Source organism: Scomber scombrus, chromosome 11, assembly GCF_963691925.1.
Source record: "Scomber scombrus chromosome 11, fScoSco1.1, whole genome shotgun sequence".
In the NCBI taxonomy this organism is placed as follows: Eukaryota; Metazoa; Chordata; class Actinopteri; order Scombriformes; family Scombridae; genus Scomber; species Scomber scombrus.
In genome coordinates, this window is record NC_084980.1 from 12,580,244 (window position 1) to 12,596,019 (window position 15,776).

At 41.2% G+C, this 15,776-nt stretch overlaps 2 protein-coding genes across 2 annotated transcripts; both read right to left on the reverse strand.

The window, feature by feature from the left end:
* Positions 1-2,049: 2,049 nt before the first annotated feature.
* On the reverse strand, positions 2,050-4,120 carry LOC133991253 (relaxin-3 receptor 1-like). Its single transcript, XM_062429760.1, has 3 exons — positions 3,914-4,120; positions 2,760-3,203; positions 2,050-2,661 (listed from the first exon to the last, which is right to left on the reverse strand). Exons 1-3 carry the CDS (start codon positions 4,118-4,120, stop codon positions 2,050-2,052), a joined length of 1,263 nt encoding a protein of 420 aa, XP_062285744.1.
* A 4,320-nt stretch (positions 4,121-8,440) lies between these two features.
* On the reverse strand, positions 8,441-14,210 carry LOC133990538 (cyclic AMP-responsive element-binding protein 3-like protein 3-A). Its single transcript, XM_062428882.1, has 8 exons — positions 13,846-14,210; positions 13,109-13,233; positions 12,788-12,898; positions 12,478-12,584; positions 10,213-10,281; positions 9,367-9,451; positions 8,969-9,062; positions 8,441-8,776 (listed from the first exon to the last, which is right to left on the reverse strand). The coding sequence occupies exons 1-8, from the start codon at positions 14,150-14,152 to the stop codon at positions 8,583-8,585; spliced, it is 1,092 nt and encodes a 363-aa protein (XP_062284866.1). The 5' UTR covers positions 14,153-14,210; the 3' UTR covers positions 8,441-8,582.
* Positions 14,211-15,776: the final 1,566 nt, after the last annotated feature.

Below are 15,776 nucleotides of genomic sequence, written 5' to 3' on the forward strand. Positions count from 1 at the left end.
CTCAAGGTCCACTTCCTATCTCTTTCTGGAGCTTTTTTCAACATATGATGATCCAGAAGATGCAGTTGAAAGTTTAAAAAATCTAATAAGGGGTCCTTGAGTTAAGATTATTATGTCAAACTGTTTATATTACTGATCTTGTAATGACATATTTGTCTCACACACACACACACACACACACACACACACACACATACACTTCCTCCCCTTTCTCTGTCCTTGCTGTTCGTTTGCACTCTGAAACACAAATGTTTTCACCAATCTGGCAGCATTTTAACTGATTAATCGGCTATCAGACTCTATGTTCAGTCAATTAACTCCTTTCCTTTGGAAACTGCGTACAGTGAAAATCCTTATCTCCCATTTCAGATACAAATAGATGCTGCATGTGTGGCTATTGAAAAGAAACTACAGTTCTGTTTATAAAATCCTTGCACATAAAAATAGCTACAAAAAATAGCCATTGAAAAACAGACTTTTCTTCAGTGGTACGATTTATGCCACACAAACAGCTTGGCTCGCAGATGATTATTCATGTCTTTACTGTGACCTTAATGACACATCCCCTCGAGGAGTGACTTCTTTTCACCTTTACATATAATTTATGCTCATCATCTTCAAAAATCTCATCTTGGGAAATTGTCGGGGCAGTCAACATCTTGAACCTGTAACTGCTTCAAACTGGCAATACATCTTGGCTATACATGGATGTATAGAGATGACACTCACACTTGAATGTCCTCAAATGTTTTTCATCATCCTGGCTCTCTCCGAAATGAATCCCTGTACTTGAAGAATAGCTAGCTGCACATTTTATTGCAATACTTGTACCTGTCAGATGTTGCTTAATTTCTGTGATCCGACTCTGACATAGAAAGGGCCATCTTGGGATAAGTGGATGTATCGCAGCTGCTCTGTCTATTGTTTTGAGGTTGATGAGAAAAATGTCTTTGGGACGACATCAGACAGTAAATCAGACAAAACAGTAACAGATGTCAGCAGTAGAAGACCTCTCCTGATAACACATTAAAGAGCAAGGTGTTGGGCTGTAATCTTAAGTAAGAACAAGATGAACTGGCCTGCACTTTTGGGACAAATACCTGTTCTGAAATCACACTTTTGGTTATTTTCTATTCAAAACTGTCAGATGCCTCCCACTCAGAGACTGGCTGAATAAACCTGTGATTCTGTTTGGAGAAGTAATTACAACTACAGTGGCACACAATAGAGAGGCTATGACGGGTGTGTGTTCCTGTGTGGTATTTACATGTCAGGCCCTACTTTGTGGGCAGCTGCAGATGGTTATCCTTGTTCAAAATTTAAAGGTTGCAAAAGGGCAAAAACATGGTGCTGCTTCTGTGTGGCTGACTCATTTCATGGTTTTGTTACTGTCCACGAGACGGGGAAGTGACAGCAGAGAAGATTAACTTTCCTGAGACGTTACAGAACTCCTTTGTCCTCATTTTATTTAATGTCACAGCACATACGTGCATTCACAAAACAATTAACAGCGCTACAGCAAGGCAGACACAGAGAGACATGAAAATGGCTGACAGCTCCATGCTAGCGTCAAACACTGCCCACAACGAATCAAATTGTAACATTCTTACAGTGTTGTACCTGCGTGGGCGTTAGTGATGCAAAGTACAAAAATCACTTTACAAGTCTGACTATACAAAAATCACAATGTATTTGTTTGATTGCTTGGGGGGGGGGGGGGCTCATAGTGTAGCTCTGAGCCAACTGATTGGAGGGTTTGATGAAGGTGAGGAAGGTGTGCATAATAACACATGAACAGAGCCACTAAGGTTCATCTGCAGCAGGTGAGTTTACTGAAGTGTGTGAGAGTGTGTGTGTGTGTGTGTGTGTGTGTGTGTGTGTGTGTGTGTGTGTGTGTGTGTGTGTGTGTGTGTGTGTGTGTGTGTGTGTGTGTGTCCAGATTGTCTGATTTTGGGGGGCTGACAGTAATCAGGAACGTGTTATTAAAGAAAATATGGCACACAAGGCTGAGTCATAAAGGAGCATTCCCCATAGTATTAACAGTGTAAATTACATGTTGATGTCTTTGTGTATCATGACCAAGCTGTTTGGTGCCTCCTCTACTCTCCTCCCCCTCAGAGCAAGCGTGAGAACGTTTTGGATGGAGTGAGACACACGGACCAGAAGCTCCTTCAGTCCAGCTCTGTACTCCTGGCGGATCAGGCAGTAAAGCACCGGGTTGAGACAGCTGTTTGTATGAGCTAGACACACAGTTAGGGGGAAAGCGTAGGCCTGGGCATTGTAGAAGGCTTTACTGAAGGGCACCAAGTCAAATTTGATCAAAATCCCCCACAGGGTCAGAGCCTGGTTGGGTAGCCAGCAGATGAAAAAGGACAGGACTACGATGGTGACAGAGCGGGTGACTTTGGAGCGGCGGCGGTGGCGGCCCCTCTCAGACTCTGACCTCTCTGTGACATCATCGCTGACCGTGCTGCTTACGACACGCCGGCTCAGGATGAACCTCAGGAGGAGGAGGTAGCACACAGTTATGACAATCAAAGGCACCACAAATCCCAGGAGGACTTTCTGTGTCTGATAGAGTCCAAGAAGGACTTGGGGATCCCACTGGCCTGAATCGGAGTCAGAGAACCGCACCAGGCACAGCTCGTCATCTGCAGACACCTGAAAACACAAAAACAACTGCATCAGATATCATGTATTTTAAGAAAAGCACATCTGGAATGGCAGTTAAGTATTGGTTTCCATGAAATTAAATTAACCTGGACTGTTGTGGAGTAGAAAGCATGAGGCAAAGTAGCCACCAGTGACACCACCCAAATGGCTAAACTGGCCCATTTAGCACGAGTAGTAGCAATCCTAGGGCTGCCTGTCTTCAGAGAAGTGACCAGGGAGCGGTAGCGGGTCACGCTCATGGCAGTGAGGAAGAAGACGCTAGCGTACATGTTCAGTGTGGTTACCAAGCTCACGATTTTACACATGACCCAGCCGAAAGGCCAACGGAAGTCCAGCACCGTGTCCACAGCCCAGAAGGGCAAGGTGAGGACAAACTGGAGGTCCGTCAGTGCCAGGCTCATCACAAAGCAGTCAATGGAGGAGTGGTGGTGGCCCCGTCGGCGGGAATGAAGCAGGAAGAGTGCCAGGAGATTACCCACTAGCCCCAGAACACATACCACCAGGTAGACCAAAGCAATGAGAACTCGCACCTGTCACACAACACAAACACATTGAATATTATGTACTGTGAGCTGTTAAATATACACACACACAAACACACATTTATTCAAAGTAAAACTTGCATAAAATAACCACCTACAAGCATTTCAGTACGGGTTGATTAGGATAATGTGGGACACTTTTTGCAATTCTGACTTGTTTGCCATGAATCCAATACATTATATCAACACCTAATATCATTATGAAATCCCTGAGATGTTTCCTTGTTAAATCAGAAGATTAGAGATCAGAGATTTTGAGATATTGTACTCAAAAGGAAAATGGTAAATATATGAATGTTCCTTGTGCCAAATCATTTCAGAATTTGTAGATTTTATAATCTGGGACACTATTTTTTTAGGCTTAGAATTCTTAGATTTATACAAAGCAGCCTTTCTGAAATTTGCATACCCATATATATTCCTTTTTTTGTTGTTTTCTGCATTAGATTGTTAAAAAAAAACTAGTAGCCTGTATGTTGACATGTGTAATGTTAAACAATATAACGTACACACTACACAGTTTGCATATACTAGTTATAGCTTTAGAATAACTAAATAGACAAAGTTCTCACATTACCCTAATCCACCCTATGTTAGGTTAGTTCATGCAAAAGGATTTTAAACATTCATGTTGGTTTGGTGTTGTTACATCCAGCTGGATTTATAAGAAATAATAGCAAACCTTTAAATAGACTTACTGCCAGGTTTGCACTGTCTCCATGCAGGTCCATAGAGGACTCCTTAGAGAGGATGTGAAGCCAGCAGTTCAGTGAAAGGTTAAAAGAGGCCAGATTGGAGGCTCCTCCTGTGGGATTGACCAGTTTGGAGATTTCGCGTTCATCCTCCTCTCCTCCGCACACACTGAGAGCGGTCACAGGTCCGGAGGTGCTGCTGTTGCTCTGCATGATGCTGCAGAGGAAAAAGGCTACTTACTTTTGAAACAAGTTCGGCAGCTTCACCTCCTCTTATAAGATTAACTTCCAAACTGCAGATGTGAAAACGTGGATACAAAAATTCCCATTGTCCTCGTGATGTGTTTAATGCACAAAGTGTCAGCGGGAGATCAGAGATGCATCATGTAAGCAAGTCATTTCTAAACTTAAACGCGCCAACACTCGCATTTTATTATTTTTTCCAAGCTGGGAAAAAATAAAGTGTTAAATATAAGCGCTGATTTATCCGTGACAACCTACTTTGGAGCGTTCAGCCACAAGTCTGACATGATGCAGCCATCCTTCTGCAGACAGCATCCACAGACTGAAAGCTTTTATACTCACGGAGGCTCTCCTCCACCGCTTGGTGGCGCACTGCCTGGGTGTACAAATGTATGTTTAAATATAAAGTCGTATTGTATACATTTTAGGTAGGAATGATGCTTCACTGTTAAATTAAAACCAGAAAAAGGTGCCACTTCTCTGCATCCTTTAAAAGATACTATCAGATGTTTCCCAGAGCCTTGAAATGGATTTCTTGTCTGCACAGTACCTGATAATCCATGCGCAAACAAACAGGGACAGGCTTGTGTTATGTTGTAAGGTGGTAAAGAGTAGTTCAGAAGTCTTAAACAGTGTAAACGATTCAGTGTTATCTGAACTGCCTTGGCTCTTATGTGAATAGAAAGTAGTTTTTCTTTTAAATAACTCCTCCCACAAATTCATTATTTACCATCCTAGTTCTGTAGCCACTCACAAAGACAGTATGCTTGCAATTCATTGTTTTTTTCCCCTCCTCTTTGATGGAGCTAGTTAATCGCCCTCTCTGATGTTACATCTATCACCTTTAGCCTACAGGATGGCATTTTCAGCAAGGTTCCCCGAGCCTACAAGGATTTGTTATTGCACTTCTGAAATTACGCACATCAGAGGAATGATAAATTAGATTTCAATAGCTTTCAGTCTTTGTGAGGGAGCCAGCGTGAGAGAGAGATATGTGTATATTTGTGATTTGCATGTCTCATAGGTCACTGTTGGTATTCAAAAGATGCAGCGTTGTGTTTGGTTCTGTGTGCATTTCAGAGAAAAGAGATGCCATTTACAGACATTTTCTCAATTAGTGTCAATGGGTAAAACTGGAATTGCTTGCACAGCCTGTAATTTACAGACAACAATTTGCACAAATCTTTTACCTGCACATTTGATTTGAAACTTTTTTTCAACATAGTATCTTCTAGGGCGCGCAGGTGGTTGAGTGGTTAGAGCGCATGCCACGTACGCACTGGACCCCGGTTCGAATCCCGGCCGGCGGACCTTTACTGCATGTCACACCCCCCCTCTCTCTGCCATGTTTCCTGTCTGGCAACTATCAAATAAAGGTGTATATGCCTGAAAAAACATAGTATCTTTTAGTAAAGTCTCCTGCAATACTTCACCAGTTCTCTCCAAGCAACATTTAATAAGTGAAATTCTTTCAAATTCAGCAGTCAAGTCCAGTCAAGACTGTTGGAACCAATTTATTCTCATTTCTGTGTTTTTTCTGTCTGGTTTCAAAAACAGTCATTAACAAATTTAAATAAAGATTAACACTAATTTGCTGACAGCTTCCCTTTTCTTGTTTAACCTTGTAATGTTTTAATCTTGTAATGTTTATGGATGGAAATACAGATATGGTTATAATCCGACCCTGACACTCGCTGTGGAGCCACTCATTTGCATTCTCCAGGAGCTTTCCAAGACACTAAAAGATGAATCCTTTTACTTTCATCATTTAGTCTTTGTATTTCAGCATGGGAGTGTGATTTAAAATACACCCACATGCTGTATTTGTCTGTGTGAAACTTATTTGAGTCAAGATAAATGAGTTATAGATTATCATGAACGAGAAGAGCCTGGAGAGTTCTGATAATAGCTTTTGTGTTTTATTGTAGTTCTGACTAATCAGACACTCACTTAACTGTGAACTCCACAAGTCCTAAAGTGAATTTTTCACATACAATTCCTTCAGGCTGACCAAGGACATTCAGCGTGCTCTTTATTTATCTTTGGTGGAGAGAGAGTCTCAAAGACAAAGTAATTTGAATTCACACTCTGAATGGTTCCCTCTGCACTGCTGCAATGCATACAATATTACAGTGGTGGAGGGTGGAGGGTGAACAGATCCAATTAGAAACTGTGTCCTTGATTCAGAGAATTGACACATGGGGTTGAACACATTTTTTTTTTAATAAAGAACTTCATACAAGTGAAGAAAACGGGGACAGGGAGGGGGGATCATTAAATATCTCAAGTATGCTCTGAAATAGGCCTTTAATCCAGCCAGTAATCTAGTTATCTAGTATACCGAATCAAGATATTGGGAGATTGGGGTTACCATATTTCAAAGATGTGCATATCTTGTTTCACACAGTATCCAATTAGGAAAATTCTCAAAAGTGACACAATAAAGCAAAAACTTCATCAGTTTTAATATAATCATGAAGGGGCAGGATGTTTAACCTCAACTCATGCTTAAATATTTTTCGTCTTATCCCAAAAGTTCCATAAATTGAAAAATGGAGCTTGAACGAAATCTCCTGTGGCCCGTTGCCGCTTAGATAGAAGCACCTCTCAACTCTGACAGGATTGATATTCTGGTAGAATGTCAACCTACATCCATAATTCTCTATCACACCACCGCAACAAACTGTATAGCTTAAAGCAGCCTGATCAATAATTCATGTCTGTGCTCCCAGTGTGGATAGTGTACTGCTGAAATCATTCCGGTTTTAAACTGTAAAAGTTTGTTAACCTCAGCTGGTCTTATAGCTTGAACAAACAGCACTAAGTGAGGAATGTTAAATGTAAATGACACATCTACTCACTGTAGAAATGAACACAGAAACCCAAAGTATTCAAAAGAAATCCTTAAATTTTCAAATTTCATTTATTAATTGAACTGATGAATTTTCTACACTTTTTTCCCCCCATTTGAATGAGTAAGTGTGTCATAACTTTTGAATGGTACTGTACTGCTAGCATGACTTGTTTGACTGTCAAATGATCAGAATCATCCTTTAAAAACCCCACAATGTGTAATGTGGGTAACTGCAGAAGGTAAACTCAGTGTCCTCAATGGCAGATAAAGCTTTATCTGCAAACTTTGCACTGTTTTTAAATTTAACCTTTAAAGTACATCATGAAAAGAGCATCTTAAAGGCTGCTTGTATATCAGCGGTTCAAAAATAAATCCACACGTGACCTCAATGTTGTTCTCACTCTTTTGGCTTGCACAGCATTGAGCTAATAAAATATAGTACACTACATGTGCTGTAGAGAATATGAGCAGATGTTGTCTCTCTTGCGTTGTACCTCAACATATACATTTTCTCAGATATACAGAGGCGATCCTGAAAATAGAGACCCTATAAGCTTTCTAGATATGCATTATGGACGGATGAGAAGAACAGTGGATGCTATTCTTCAGTACAGTACTGGGGAGAGAGAAAATTATATGAGGCTCTGTATTAGCAAACCAGAGACAAGAATTACTTTTGAAGTATTATTTTAATGGATACGCTCCCTGTAAGAGCAGGCAGTTTGGGCAATTTTCCCTCAAATGCATTAACTAACAATTTGTTTTGAATTTTCCTTTGACCCCACTGGAAAAAGGTACTTCATATCAGCCAATAATTATATGTTCTCAAATATAATAACCAAATCCTACCAAATGGACCAATAATACACAGTTTTTCAAAGCTGAATGCCACCTAACCGTATTGACAGGTGGCATAAAACTAAAATTTAATGGATTTTAATTAAAGTTTGGAGTCATCCAGAAACTTTTGCTTAGCATGAAAAGCACTTTATTTTGGGGTTCAAGGCACTTTTTTTCTTGTTTGTAATTTCCCTCATTATTTTTAGGATGCACATTTCTTCCAGCCAGGATACATGGACTCATGAAAGAAGCACTTCAATTGCTTCCAAAAAATCACCAGCAAAAACATTTTAATTGTCTTGTGCATCGTCAGCATTGCTTTGAACAAAATGCATCTCAGATCATTCTTCAAAAGGATTTTCAACACATACATTTAAAATGAAAAATAAAATACAGTAGTGGCTATACATGTATACTGTTTTGCAGATCATCTTGCATACAACATTACAATACATGGTATTCCAGGTCCCTGAGGCTCAGATTTCTAAAGCAGCATGAAAAATTACATCTGTGTGGATGACCTCCTCACTGACCTCCGTCTGAGTGAGTGAACGTCAGTTAGAAACATTTTTTAACTAGCTTTTTGTGTGGTGGAGAGCATACACTCCTCAACACATCGCCCAGTCTCTGCAGTGAGAAACAGACGCTGAAAAGCAATCAAACTGCTCATTTGGATGCTGCACTTGCAAGTAAGCCCGCACTCTTTGGTACGCCTTTCCTCCTGGGAGTGCGAGGAGATCAGTGATCATCACAGTGCCTGGGATCCTGGTGGTGGGAGGGTGGAAAATCTGTGGTGGGGGGGTCTGTCTGAGGCCAGAGCTTTTCCGCCAGGTTGCACAAGGCCTCAAAGCCCTTGGAGACAAAGAGGAGCGAAGGAGGAGGAGGACGGATGTCTTGCACTTCATCCATCGACTGCAGGGAGCGGGACGGCACTGAGGGGCGGATATGTGGAGGAGAAGCATTAGTGTGTGTTAGCGAGAGAGAGAGAGAATGTGTGTGTGTGTGTGTGTGTGTGTGTGTGTGTGTGTGTGTGTGTGTGTGTGTGTGTGTGTGTGTGTGTGTGTGTGTGTGTGTGTGTGTGTGTGTGTGTGTGCGTGTGTGTGTGTGAATGCACATCTACGGACCTTTGGTCTCTGTGTACTCTCGCTGGCTGAGTTGACTGTAGGTGTCTGGCTGCAGATTTGAGGAAATGAGCAGAGAAAAGGAGAGAAGCAGAACCTGAACATTAACACAGACAGCAGGACAAAAACAGGCCAAGTGCAGAAAACAGAGGACAGAAAGCCAGATGGGAAAAGAAGAAGGGAGTTATTAAGTATAGACTACATAAAATTGTCTACAAAAGATGAGAGCAGATGTCTTAAACGTTCATTTGGATTCACATCTTAAAGAATAAACACAACAGTAGCCAACAGAGGAACACATGCAACCGTTATGTGCTTTGGCACACTGTGTAACGGCATATATTATTTAGTTGTTGCAAATTATGTTGTGTGTGCAAATGAATGAAGTGTTGTGTTCTCACCAGGATGCACGTCCCTCTCTGTGTTGTTTTGCTGTAGCTGTTAGGCAGGAGAGCTTGTAGCCGGCTTAGCTGCTCCAGCAGTGCACTACAATACAAATATAGACAGGAAGATGAAAGAGACTGTAAAGTTTTTGTAAGACAGGCTACACGTTCTTTGAAATACAGGCATTATCTCACTGGCTCACTGTCTCACTGGCAGCTGAAACAACAAAAAGACAAGCAGCACATAACCAGGAAATGTACTCATATGTGCCCTCTTCCTACGTTTTATGTCAGCTCACTGCAGCACTCTGCCAGCATCATAAAGAAAGCAGCATAATGAGATGACAGGATGAAGAGAATGCAATGTGAGGTTTTTAAATCGGACGGGCTTTGTATTCTGGTAATTTTCTACTGAGCCTCCTCAGTCCTGATTTTAAACAACAAAGCGGTTGCCAGCATCTCAAGAGGAAGAGGCCATGGGATAAAATCAATATGGCTTTATGAAACACTGACACATATGACCCAACACACAACTAAGGCACAAAAGAGAGAATGAGACACGATTCATGCAAACAATTTAGCTACACGAAAACAAATCCAAGTGTGAGATGAAACTGTAACTAAAAAGACAAACTGGCACTAAGAAAATACTCAGGGCACCACTTTAGAGGGTATCTTGTAGTTTTAATTTCCTGTTTGAAAAGATGCCCAAAAGAAGTTTATACAATTGAAGGTAAATTTGTCTTAACATTCAATGATTCCAGCCTGTAAAATGTGATGAATTGCTGATTTCTAAATGATTATAAAATATTCAATAGATTAATGGATAATGGGAATAAATATCAGCCTCATCTAAGGACTCACTTGTTGGTCTCCTCCAGTTGGTGGATCTTTCTCTGCAGCTGGAGGTTGTGAGTACTACATGCAGACATCCTGACGACAGAGACAGCATGAAAAAGAGGGGAAATAATGACAGAATGAGCGAAAAGGGTACCAAATACCACTGTGTTATGAAGGCATATTGCCAAAATCTGTCCGCAGAGTATTATCTGCACGCTGTTCTGTCATCCAGTGATACCAGTGCTCGTCCGCTTTCTTCTCTTGCTGTCTCCCTTGTTTCTGTTAGCCACTGTGAGTCAGCCTCCATTATGGCCCCTCTTACTGAGCTCAACTATGATTGATAATGATACCCTGTTGATACGCTCCACTTGCAGCTGACTTAATTGCCAACAAATGCGGACTTTGCTCAGGGGGAGTGACGGTTTCACCTGTATCACGGAACTTGTGTTACCCACAGGCAATACAGCTTAAGTGTGGCTATATATGCAGGTAGGATTTCGAACTCCCACTGTAAGCACAAAATCAAGTTTACATACATTTTGACAGAAATTACAGCTACACAAACTCTTCCTAGCCTCAAAATATAATTTAAATTGGTGTTTACTGGTTCACAGGGGCGGACTTTAACATTAGGCAAAGTAGGCACCTGCCTGGAGCCCCCAATAGCTATGATGCTAAGATATAAAAAATATTGAATTATGATACTATTCTAATTCATTGTACCATGAAATAACTTTAAAAAGACCCCAAGGCACTTAAAAAAAAATTCAATTCAAATTCAAATATTCCTACACTCCAGGGGTACTTATGAACAAAAAACTGGAGTGGTCTGACAAAACTGAGAAATTTTAGGGAATTGGTGCACCATCCTCAAAGGCTCAAATTTTTCATCGTATGAATCAAACTAGCTGCAGCACTCTGCACTGTTTGCGGAGGTGTGATGGGACAGAAGAGCCAATGTGGGGGAGGCAGGCAGGATTAGCACATTTCGTGACAAAGGCTGTCCGCGTCTTATGGCGGACTCTGCACAGCCTGGCAATAGAAGAGAGTGGGAGGAGGACTAAACTGAGCTCCATCTTGGCAAAACCTCCTGCCCCAACTATTGTGAGATGCCGCCTTTACACAGCATCTCCAGCTTCCGTTTTATGCCCCCAAGCTGCAGCACAGAGTGGTTTAACTGCCCTATTGTGTCTCTGGCTAACTCACTACAGTATTCTGTTTGAATGACAGATCAGGCAAAAAAAGATCAGCAGAGCAGCTGGGCCGTTAATAATTGTCCAGGTAAAGCTTCAAATCCTAATCCTTATTATATAGAATACTTACCTATTTTGTCATGTATATAGCAGTATAATTGGATATGTAACCCGGCCCTTGACTGAAACATTGTGTTTATGAGAGTCTGTATGTTTCTGAGGTCACAGTCCATACTATGTTCTGTTCATGATAAAGATAATTACGGTGTTCACAGAGCTCCTCCCTCTTGAGCTTTTAGCAATGTTGACAGTTATACTAATATCCAAATCTGTTCTGTTATATACAAAACAATTCTTTATTCTGTAAGTAAATGAGAAAGTTTCTGGTTCTAAGCGTGTGTACAGTACATGTATGATTATTTGGACACTGTGGACATATTGACTGACACTCAATTTAATTGAATTATTGTACATGCTGGAAAAATTGCCATGTTTGTGCTATAATTCACATTTTTTCAACTGTATATTTCTCTTACATATATGTTCTTGACTTAAAACGATTGTTTGGCCCCCCATTAACTCTCAGTATGAAGGAATCTTAATGAACACTATTGCATTGGATAGGTAAAAACATGCAGGGTCCCAGTGTTTTGATGTTGGCAACATCATCGGAAAGTGTGTTATTTTTGTTTTGTTTTGACACTGAATTCCCCAGACACTGTTGTTCAGCTCTGTGAAGCCTTTTTCTCTTACAAAAAGTGCTGAACTTCTTTAAGAGCTTCTTTGTTTGGTCAGCCATGACAGCTACTGCTGTCTCCGCTCTTTGTCTTTTTATTTGAAACCACTGTTGTTGCAGTGAATTTCCTGTCAGCCTGAGGAGCTTTTAAGGGTAAAAAAACTTTCATGGGCTCTGGTTTATCAAACAGTGACCAAAAAATACCCAAACTTCCCATCTGTGCAACAGTTTGTTAAAGTTGATAATGGCAAAACAAGCTCATTATAAATGGCTGCAGATAAAAGTTAATTTTTTTCTAGGCCAGTGCATGTGGAGATAATGTGAAGTTGAGTGACGATGCAGAGTGCAACCTGCTCCTACCTTCCTTCCAGACTGTCAACATATTCCCTCTTCTTTTTCCGACTTTCTTGAGCCGAGTGTTTGTTGCGGATTTTCCTGCGGATCTTCTTCAAAACCCTCTCTTCAGACTTGTCAGGGAGATGAAACACATGGAAGGATAGGGACAAGTAAGAATGAGGAAGAAAAGGGTAAATGAGAGGAAACTGGGTTGGGGAGGGTGGGAAACTGGCAGAGGTTGTGTGACTGGGGATACAGATTTAGATGCATGCATGAGCATTCTTATGTGTGGTTGTCTGTCCTACATACATGTAAGTGTGTCTTGCTCATGTACCTTGGAGAGGGGGAGTTTGGTGGGTATGTTTACCCCTTCTTTAGCCAGAAGCTTTTTCTCATCCTCATTAAGTACGAATTCCTGCAGGGAATGCTGGGGTACTCTCTGTGCCTGTGAACCAGATGGACAGAATATTCCAGTTTGAGTAAATTTCTGGGCATCTTACCCAAAGAAAGCAGTAGAGTGGACTGATTCTGTTTTTTTGATGCAAAACATTCTTTCTCAATTTAAGAGTAGGACAAGTCACCATGAGAAGGTCTCTGGTCTCCAGGAAAAAAATAAACACAGTAATTTTTATGTAATGTCCCCATAGCTTCTTACTTCCTGTCCCAGGTTGGAGAGCAGCAGGTCCTTCACCGTGAGGGCCTGACTGGACAGGGAGCTTTGGTTCGTAGTGAGGTAGTATGTGATTCCCAACTGCTCTTGGAGGTCACCACACTCCCAGCCTGTGCATTGCACAAATGAAACCAGTAAAACAGCAGGCGATGATTCACAAAATTGCCAGCATGCGCCATTCAAAAAAAAGAAAATGTTTAGGCAGCATCCCACTGCCTTTGACAAAATGTTCCACAAAATGTGCTGTATGTCACTCTGTCTCCACAGATCTGGTTTAAACTGTTAATTTGAATTTTGGCAGTGTGAAAGGGGACCATTATTTAAAAGATGTGCCATCAAAAGACAATTTAATCACGTGATGGATAACAACTGTAAAACCTTTTATCCTTTACAAATGGTCAGAAATTGGAAAAACAAATTGTTTGCTCTTCAAAATAGGCCCTGATGCTCAAAGCTTTGTTTAAAAGCTTTCATTATTTTGCCACTGAAGGTGCAAATGGATAAATCTCACACCAAGGGCTTCATTTTGTAACTTGGCTGTCACCTAGTTCTTCTATTTTTTTATGACTCATAACATTACAATTGTCATTGTTGTTAAAACAGCAGATGTTTGCAGAACATAAGCTGCAAATACTCTGCAGCTTTCACAGATGTTTATTCCGAGTATAGAAGTATAAAGTTTTACAGAACATCATAACTTTCCATTTTAAATCTACTCTCACCTAGATCAATGGAAACATCAGATGTCTTTTCATTTGCGAGCTTAGCTGGTGGTTCCTCTAAAGGTGGAGGCTGAGGGAGTGACTGTGTGTCAAAAGCTGGAAAAGGCTTGCAGGAGTTTGAGTTAGGGCTCTTTGTGGGATCCATTTGGGAGTCCTCGTAGATGCCACTGTCAGTGGTGCAGGGCGACCACAAGGGGGATGTCGGAGCTGAGGAGAAGTCACTCCCACCCAGCAGGGTATCCAGGAAGTCATCAGCACCACTCTGCTCAGGGCTCAGGTTCTGAGGAGGAGGGTATGTGTAGAACATGACAACCTCACCACTGAACTTAATAAGATCATCATATATTCCCACACGAGCACAGACAAGCATATAAACACACCAGCCACTCATTTCCTTGAGCTCATCTGACCGTGACTCTTGGTCTCAGTCATGGTTGCAGCTTGCAGCCATACAGGAGAACACGATGAAACTATAAGTGGGCTCTTATATTTCCTAAGCTTCAGCTCATACACGACCCTTCAGAATACAGATCACATTCAGCGGTCATATTTTCATAATGAGTTTCTATGAATTTGTGGTTGTGATATGTTTTCCCCCAAGTGACTCTGTTCACATGCAAACCCTGCAGAGTGACCACCGTACTCACCTCATGTGAGTACCCAATTGTGATAGACCACGGTTGGTTGCTGTGGCAACTAGTGGTTTCATCAGTGTTCCTGAGGAGGAGGTCAATGAGGTCCATCCCACCATGCATCTGAAATGGAGAAGCACTCTGAGCAACCGGTTTAAAGTTGAGGTGCTTTTCCAGCCTGTGTGCTTGTTCTTAAAGAAAATGACTTATATGTTCAGTTTGGTGTCACAAACTCAATTCTACACTTGCCTTTGACAAAGACTGAACCCTTGTCAAATCAATACACATCCACTTTTTCCCTATTTGAAGACATAGTTGTTATTGTTCTTTGAGCAAACACTCTGGCTGAATGTCTCATGTTCAAACTGATGGTAGCACCCAGTGATCCGTGTCTTACCTTATCTGTATCCAGCGTCATAATTCCAACTTTAAAACAGCAGCTGATGAAATTTCAGTTAAACTATGGAAGGAAGTAAAAACACACAACCAGATCAATGTGTTCTTCTTTGGCTTTGGCGTGTAGGAGGAATACCTGAGTCTGTTTAAAGGGACAAAGTTGAAATGCCATATGACAGAAGTGCATTCCCCCAACCCAGCTGATCGCCGTCCAATCCGATGTTGAGCAGGCAGCTGAAAGAGCCAATGGGCACAAAAGGAAGGACAGAGGAATTAGTCAGCATTGATCACAGATAGTCTAGAGTGACCTTTGATGTCGTCATGATAAGCCAGGATTGACTCCCTTTGTGGTTTCACATTCATTTTTTGTGGGACACTGTTGATTTAGATGTCTTCTTTTTTCTTTCTTTCAAATGCATAACGTAGAGATTCACATTTTAACATAATTTGTCAGATGAAAGCTCTGTCAGAGCTCAAGTTTATTTAAAGTGACTTTTGCCTGATCCAGCACACAGAATAATATAAACAAAAACTGCTCCTTTCTCAACTTATCACTTAATATAGGCATGAAATCAAACTGATTACATATAATTCAGCCATTTTTTTTTTTTAAATTCACTCAGTCCCTTATCACTGTGGTTCACCACCCAGCGACCTGACCCCCATTAAGTGTCTTGAGCTGGTTAACAGAAGAGAAAAAACGTATTAAGCCTGCAGTGTGGCCTGTCTACTGGTTAGTCAGCTTGTCTCTCAGTCGGTCAGGTTGGTTCACCACTTTGGTCCAGCCTAAAATAATTTAATTACTAACAGATGGATTACCAGCTTTGATACAGATATTCCTGGTACAGAGCATGAAGTGTTTCCTCACCAACAGGTTGATATTTGTTGGTCATCATCAGGTGA

Coding starts and splice junctions, on each gene's coding strand:
- LOC133991253 (XM_062429760.1), bottom strand. CDS start 4,120: ATGCAGAGCAACAGCAGCACCTCCGGACCTGTGACCGCTCTCAGTGTG. Junction 3,204..3,913: donor GAGACAGTGCAAACCTGGCA/GTAAGTCTATTT, acceptor GTTGTGTGACAG/GTGCGAGTTCTCATTGCTTT. Junction 2,662..2,759: donor TCTACTCCACAACAGTCCAG/GTTAATTTAATT, acceptor TTGTGTTTTCAG/GTGTCTGCAGATGACGAGCT.
- LOC133990538 (XM_062428882.1), bottom strand. CDS start 14,152: ATGTTCTACACATACCCTCCTCCTCAGAACCTGAGCCCTGAGCAGAGT. Junction 12,899..13,108: donor TCTCCAACCTGGGACAGGAA/GTAAGAAGCTAT, acceptor TCTGGTTCACAG/GCACAGAGAGTACCCCAGCA. Junction 10,282..12,477: donor GTTGACAGTCTGGAAGGAAG/GTAGGAGCAGGT, acceptor CTCTGTCGTCAG/GATGTCTGCATGTAGTACTC.